The sequence below is a fragment of the Rhinichthys klamathensis genome, unplaced genomic scaffold (assembly GCF_029890125.1).
Source record: "Rhinichthys klamathensis goyatoka isolate OS25496 unplaced genomic scaffold, OSU_Roscu_1.1 h1tg000011l_1, whole genome shotgun sequence".
In the NCBI taxonomy this organism is placed as follows: domain Eukaryota; kingdom Metazoa; phylum Chordata; class Actinopteri; order Cypriniformes; family Leuciscidae; genus Rhinichthys; species Rhinichthys klamathensis.
Window position 1 is genome coordinate 6,340,607 of NW_026606564.1, and position 7,734 is coordinate 6,348,340.

Genomic DNA, 7,734 nt, shown 5'->3' on the forward strand with positions numbered 1-7,734 from the left:
AAATAAAAAACGGATTGACTGCTGCGAGGGTGTTTCTAATACAATGGCTGAGGGAGACAGGGAGTAATTGCAAATATCACTGTGTATTATGTCCAATTTAATTAATCTCTCTATATTTTTTCCTCTTTTGGAAAGCCATGAAAACACTATCACAGTTTTTTTTTCTTTTGCTATTGGGGCAAAACATTTGCAGTAGTTTCCTGTTCACTGCTACAGAAGTTTACCAAACTATGAGGATATCCACTTCTGACTGAGAACCCCAGAAATGTGAAAGGGTCCATTAACAGTGCCAGGGAGGGACCCTAGGCCTACCCTAACGGCCCTGCTTCCGCGTCCCACACCCGGAAATGTGAACATGGTCCGTGGAACACTGTCCCTTTAAAACTGCAGTGAACGAGTGAAGGGAACAGTTTATTGTGCAGAAAAGTAGTTGGACCTTTTCTCCCGATAATAAACAGCATTAGGTAGACATGGCGGACATACGAAAAGTTCACTCTGCGAGATATACTCAGAATAACGCAAAAGATAATGTTTCGCTAGGAGAAGGCAGTGGCAAATCTGTGTTATTTCTGAAGTTATTTGCTGCAGTTTGCTACGGGATCTCTTCTTTTGTCATTGTTGTCATTAACAAGAGTGTTCTTACTAATTACAGGTAATGAATCGCATTCATATTCATTCATGTTTTCTTTCAGGACATTCATATTCAATGTGTTTTATTACCAGATGCGACCGAGAAAGTACGTTATGGATCTGACAGCTTAAACTCTGTGTTTCGCAAGATTTTTACTCACCTTTGCTATGATATATGACATATTGCTTGGTCATAGCTGCTGTTAGCACATATAAACACGTAAAAAAAATACTGTTTTACTATAATGTATTCTAATCTCCCGTATTATGATTTTTAGTCTTTTAAACGGAAAAATTGTTTGCAAATAGACAGTGTGGACAAGGAATGAGCGCCTTTCATTAAAATGTTTATTATTTTGTGCACTGTTATTCTGTTTTCCCACTCAGATTTCCTTCCTCTTTAGCAGTGGGAATTGGCCAGGTAAGAATTTGTGTGTTAATTATGAATCTCACGAAACCTATATTGAAAACTTCCATTGAGAGTTTTGTGCATTGACATTTTCATAAATGCATAACATTTTGAAGAAATCATTTAATTATTGTACGAAGTCGTTTTTCATTATTTTTCTATTTATATTAATTATATAAATTATATGTATATGAAATCATTTAATTATCTTGAAGCTTCTGCTAAGATAACTAGTCCATTACAACAATATGATATTAGAGTATTCATTATGCATTATTCATCTGCAATCCAATCAAATAATGTGTAGAAAGTACCAAGCATAAGCATATCATGACAGTAGTAGGCCTACTAAAGTCAAAGGCTACAGTCAGTAGCTGTTTCAAGACATAAAATGGTGCCAATTACCTCTTCTCATCTGTGTTTGAATATAGAGAGAGACTGCAGATTGTTCATTGTACTCAAATATTTGACTGCTCAATCTTGACCACAGGATGTTCCAGACAACTGTAATAAGATATTTTCTTGTCAGGTTTTCTAAGATAAACCGCACTTTAGTTTAGTGATATATGCCACTGCATTGACTTGCTCAGTATTCATCTTAATTGAACGATAGCTCTCAGAAATAAGGTAGACTGTACATGTTCAGCATTTAGCTTTCATAATCTGTTTCATGCACACATGTAGGCCTACTTGCAGTATTTGGGGTTTTAATGACTGTGACATATCAAGCATTTTTTTATTAAACATGTATCTTACATACATTTAGCACTTAAATTCCAGTAGCTGATGAAGGTTCATTATGTTGTTTGCAGATGTTTGCAACTGTTGTTGTGCTGCGAGCAGCAAAATCATTACATGTGGTTGATTTCCCAGATTTTGATTGGCATGTACCTCATAAGGTAAGTCTGAGCACACTCGAGGCCAAACTATACTTCAGGTTTCACGTATACACACTTTAAATTCAGTTCTCCCAATATTTACTGTGTAGGTATTTCCACTTCCCTTTCTGTACGTGGGGAATCAGTTAACAGGCCTGTTTGGAACAAAACAACTGAAGTAAGTGTGTGGTATTCTGAAGAAAAGAAAACAAAGCTTCAAACCTTTTGTAAACGTTCATGCACAGCTGTTGTTGTTATTATTACATACTGAATGTACAATAATATAACATGCTGTATGATCTCTTTTGCAGTCTGCCAATGTTTACTGTGCTCAGGCGATTCTCCATTTTATTCACAATGCTGTTTGAGGGTTACCTCCTGAAGTATGTCTCCACAGTATGATTTTGCTTTTGTATCAGTTTGCAGTTGATCCAGTTCAAGTTGTACGAGATGTGAGATTTACACTTACATTTATTGTTTGTCGTGTGTTTCTATTTGTAGAAAGACGTATTCATGGTCCATAAAGGCAACCGTATTCACCATGATCCTGGGAGCTTTTATTGCTGCAAGGTAGCTTAAAATGCAAACTCGATGAAAATATTGCATTTGAGATTTAATTCCTTGACCTCGCAGAAAACCAGTTTTTAGGAGTATTTATGAACAGTGCCGGACCGGTTCTTTTGAAATCTGAGAAATGGCTTGTCGCTTCGATTAATTTGACTTTATTTGACTTTCACAGCACAGATTTAGCTTTTGACCTCCATGGATATGTGTTCATTACACTTAACAACATTCTGACTGCTGCAAATGGGGCTTATATGAAACAAAAATTGGACTCCAAGGTAATTTAACCCTTAAGCCTAGTTTATGCTTGACATGTCCACACACAAGTGCACGAGTGTGTGCAACAAAAGTCCCACGATCTCTGCGTGAACAGTTTTGCGAACAAGGCTTCAAGTCCAATATCTCTATCAGTTGTTCTGGTTTAGAAAGAGTATGCCTTTTGTATAAATGTGTTCAGACTATAATACACAAGTGTTTAATATATATATATAGAAACTGAGATGACTACATTTTGTCATCTTTATTTATTACTTAGTTAGGTTGAATTCAGGTAAATTGGGTTCCACCATAGAGATGACTGGGGAAAAATGCCCCAATAATCCTGAATTAAACACTTGGGTCTGGTTTCACAGACTTTGATTAAGCCAGAATTAGTCCAGTTTAGTTTGGACATCTGGGTAGTTTTTATAAACGGGCCTTAGAAAAAATTCTGGTTACTGGTGAACCATTACTGGTGTGCATCTAGAGACAAAGCCATGATACTGACATATTTTAAGATTTGTCAGTGCCAGTTGCTTTCAGTTAAAACAGCTCAAACATACATTTTAGTCTAGGACTAGGCTTAAGCCTTGTCTGTGAAACCAGGGCTTGGTGTTTAGGCTTGTGGTGTCTAAGAGATGGGGAACACAATTTCATGCTTTCATGAGCCCAGACAAATAGTCGGTCTGCAAGATGTAAGTGTTTTTTTTGTTTTTTTTATATCACAGATATATTATTTTGACAGAAAACATTATTTTAGAATGCTTGTCAATGTGGAAATATGATATTTGGCCTGCTGGACCTGCTATCCAGTCAATTCCTGACCCCCTTCTTTTAACCCGTTTTTAGTCTAAAATAAAGTCTAGTTAAAAATGTTGGTTAATTTTTCTCTTATTTTATCAAATGATTTCCCCCTCCTTGCATTTCAGGAACTTGGAAAATATGGGCTGCTGTATTACAATGCTTTATTCATGATTATTCCCACTATGATTTTAGCATACTTAACTGGAGACATTCAGAAAGTAAGAATTTTAATAAATAAACATATTTATTTATTACACTAAATGTTTTGATAAATGAAGGACAGTTGAAAAAATAGATCTAAATTCTGCTTGACTTTTTAAGAAAATGTACATAAAAACCAATACAAAGAATAAATATAATCTGTTGTGAATTTTCAGACTTTGGAGTATGATGGTTGGACCGACGTTTTCTTTGTGATTCAGTTTGTGTTGTCTTGTGTCATGGGGTAAGTCTGATATTTCTAATCTTTTTCTTTACTTGCAAGTCACAGTCGCTCTACAGTGTTATCCTACTCAACTGCTTACTCATGACACATAGCAACACAGCTAAAAGTATTCCTAATATATTGGACCTTTTATTGAAAGTGGTCTATTTTTTTCCTGTTAAGACCAAGCTGCAACCTCTCTTGAATCCAACAAGGAAGTGACTTAAACTGCAGTTCATCGACTGGTCACTAGAGACAGGCTCCAAAAGAGAGTCAATCCCATGTTAAAATGCCCAACTTTACAGCAGAAAAAAATATGTTTACAGCCTGGTACAAAAAGTGGTTTTGGTCTATATAGCTAATTCTGTCCTTCGTGACAACTGTGAGGGATGTGAATTTTTTATAACTCATCCATTTAAATTATATTAAGCCTTAAAGTTGTGCATAATTAAGGGCGTGGCCACTTGAGTGACAGGTGGATTGCAGCTCCTGTCACTTCTAGATGTTTGTCTGCTGTCTGTTAGCGTCACGTCACCTCAGCTAATACCGCCTCTTTGCCCATTTTCGTTTATCCGGGAGTCACGCGCTAGGATGGCGACGGCCGGCTCCGCCCACTTTGGGCTTCAAAAATGCTCTTCAGAAACCTACGGGTGATGTCACGGACACTACTTTTTATACAGTCTATGTTTGAGACATGCCTTCACAAGCACCCCTAAGAGTTGTGTTTGTAGTGTTTGAGTTGGGGGAGGCGTGACGTGCGAAAGGGGCGTTTACAAAATATGCTGTACTTTTGTAATTCCACTACGTGTTGCAGAAACTCCTTTAAGCTGTTTTTTGTTTTTGTAATTTTTTGAGATGTTAAAACTGATATTCTTTTTTTGTGATTCAAATATCATTGGTTGTTTTGGCAGGTTTATACTCATGTACTCAATTATGATATGCACACATTATAACTCCGCTTTGACGACTACAATTGTTGGCTGCATCAAGGTTGGTAATTCACTGAATCTTGGCGATTGAGAAGTGTACTATAAATATGATCAGTTAAGAGTTAACTGTGTTTCCTTTAACCAACCCAACAGAATATCTTAGTGACATACATCGGGATGGTGTTTGGTGGAGATTACATCTTTACTTGGGTTAACTTTATCGGCCTAAACATCAGGTAAAAAGGCCCATTGTAAAATGACAGTGAAGAAACATAGCCACAGAATGTAATCTCAGTATGAGGGTCATTCTCATGAAAAGACTGGAAAGGAAAGTACAAAATGTGATGTCATTTCCTTGAATGATCAAGGTGCGGTAACATTGACAAATTCAGGATTTTCTCAGAAAACATGAATTTAGAAGAAATAATTAAAATGTGAATAAAAACAAAATTTAGGTAGAATTCAAAATGTAAAACTGTATAACCCATACATTAAAAAAAAATCACTTTTCTTACCTTTTCCCCCCAATAGCATTGCTGGCAGTCTTGTGTACTCGCACATCACGTTCACTAAGGAACAAAAAAGTAAGTGCAGGAAAAAATGTGTATTTGTGTGTGAATCAAAACAAGGATCTGTTCAAATCCATCTCATAATTTTCATGTCATGGTTTCATTTTGTTTAATACTATTGAATAAGGATAAGTGTATTTGAGATGACATGTAAAATATTGTGTCTTTTAATAGAAACAAGTTGATGGAACAATAGGAGAATGTTGATAATACTCATGGGAGTCAAGAACCCAGTCCGTCTCATTTCACAGCGCCTTGAGCTGAACTGTGACCAGCAATCTTTTCAGCAACTTTGGTACTTTTCATTAACCAGTTTCTGTTGCCATGGTAACTGACTTGCTGAACTTCTTTCTTTTTTTTTTTTTACATTTAATAATGTTGATTTTTTTTAAATAAAAAAAAACACAAGATGGATTGTTTGTATTATGTAAATCATGCACAGTATTTCTATAATTTTTTAATAATTTTTTAATGGTTTAATGATATTTGGAAAGACGAATGTTAAAAAAAAGTTTTATTGAAGTTTTTAGATGGATGACAAATTATTTTCTTTGCTATGATATGAGATCAACATTTCCTTTTGTCTCTGTAAATTGTAAATGTCTCTATCTTGGTTCAAATTGAACTGATCAATTCTAAACAATAAAAAAAAAAAAAACTTTTCTGTATTTGATGAGTTTATTTGTTTTTCAACCGAGTGATAAATCAAAATTACTTAACTCTGGTGAATTAACATTATGCCGCAAAAGCTGTCGATAGAGCTTATATTGAACCTGGATCGAAAGGTTATAATAATAATTATAAAAACACCAGGAACTTTGCCTACATGCAAAAAAAACTGAATTGATATATCAAACATATAGAAAAGGAATCACCTTTTTCCACCTTTGTTGCCATTGGCTTGGCTTGCTTAGTTGGGGACATTAAATGTAACATTTAATTTAATATTCAACAATATTATTGATCTGCCTGCATTGACACCATTATACAAGAACTGAACTGAGCTGGACGATGACATTTTTTCCAGAGCGGCTATATATAGAAATGAACTAAACTAATGACTTTTTTTTTAAACAAAAATGAAACATCACTGAACTTACTTAAGCTGGACTGTGACGCTATTTTCTTCTGGAAACAAACTTTGTTGCATTATTTTCCTGTTATCACTGTAAAGCTGCTTTGAAACAATCTTTATTGTAAAAAGCGCTATATAAATAAAAGTGACTTGACATACACTGTTTGATATCATTTGAAATGTCTCAGTGCGACTGGTACAATGGTTTCATCCACACTATAACAGTAGACTTTTATAACAAAAAGGTTATGTTGGTCGACCTTTTTGAATATTATCACCACTCTGCTCATCAGACTGGCGAGTTTATGACAGATATTTCAACCTTAAAGGATTAGTGAAGGAAAATTCTGTCATCATTTACTCACCCTCAAGTTTCTTCGAACCCGTGTGAATTTCTTTCGTCTGCTGAACACAAAAGAAGATATTTTGAAGAATGTCGGGGTAACCAGACAGTTGATGGACCCCATTGACTTCCATAGTATTTTTTTTCCTACTATGGAAGTCAATGGGGTCCATCAACTGTTTGTTACCTTCTTCAAACTATATTCTTTTGTGTTCAGCAGACAAAAGAAACTCCGATCCGATTTGAAGAACTTGAGGGTGAGTAAATGATGACAGAAGTGAACTATTCCTTTAATTTGAGCTTTTATAAATTCGACTCGGATGAAATAACAAAATACGTTTTCTTTTGTTTGTTCTGTTGTAATTTAATTAGAGCCAAACTGAAATAAGAGTTTTGCATAGAAGTACTAATAAAAGACAGAAGACACAGGAAACCTGCGGCGACCCTACTGGGATCCTCATTGCATTCTGATGTAGTATTTCCATTGCTCAGTAAATTCACAATAACATATGTTAGATATATGGCAGTGGATCAACTTAAGTCTGTTCATCGTTTTAAATAAACACCTCTTTGCACTACTCCAAAAATACCATCAGTAATAAACCAGTGTGGATTCCAAAATCATTGCCATTTAAGATGTATTTAATGCATAAGTTCTGATCAGAACGAGTGCATACATCGCACTCTAGACCATTTAAAATAAGATTAATGCTACAGTCACATACATGAAGCTAAGAGAACTCTTCAAATGGTGACAAACAACACAAATGACAATAAATAAGCCAATGAAGATGACCAGAGGAAATATAGCACCATGATTTCTTAAGTTAATCTTCCACAGAACGAGGTGT

The 7,734-nt window shown here is 35.3% G+C and overlaps 1 protein-coding gene across 1 annotated transcript; it reads left to right on the forward strand.

Annotated features, from left to right (window-relative positions):
• Positions 1-363: 363 nt before the first annotated feature.
• On the forward strand, positions 364-5,849 carry slc35d1b (solute carrier family 35 member D1b). The gene is made up of 13 exons (XM_056264786.1): positions 364-652; positions 1,018-1,051; positions 1,852-1,938; positions 2,028-2,095; positions 2,229-2,300; positions 2,419-2,487; positions 2,657-2,759; positions 3,669-3,761; positions 3,921-3,988; positions 4,879-4,957; positions 5,050-5,132; positions 5,428-5,480; positions 5,640-5,849. The coding sequence occupies exons 1-13, from the start codon at positions 471-473 to the stop codon at positions 5,648-5,650; spliced, it is 1,002 nt and encodes a 333-aa protein (XP_056120761.1). The 5' UTR covers positions 364-470; the 3' UTR covers positions 5,651-5,849.
• Positions 5,850-7,734: the final 1,885 nt, after the last annotated feature.

Excerpts from the sequence above, each read along its gene's own strand:
- slc35d1b (XM_056264786.1), top strand. The coding sequence starts at position 471 with ATGGCGGACATACGAAAAGTTCACTCTGCGAGATATACTCAGAATAAC. Across the intron at positions 2,301-2,418 it reads TTTGAGGGTTACCTCCTGAA|AAAGACGTATTCATGGTCCA; the intron begins GTATGTCTCCAC and ends TTCTATTTGTAG. Across the intron at positions 5,133-5,427 it reads TTTATCGGCCTAAACATCAG|CATTGCTGGCAGTCTTGTGT; the intron begins GTAAAAAGGCCC and ends TCCCCCCAATAG.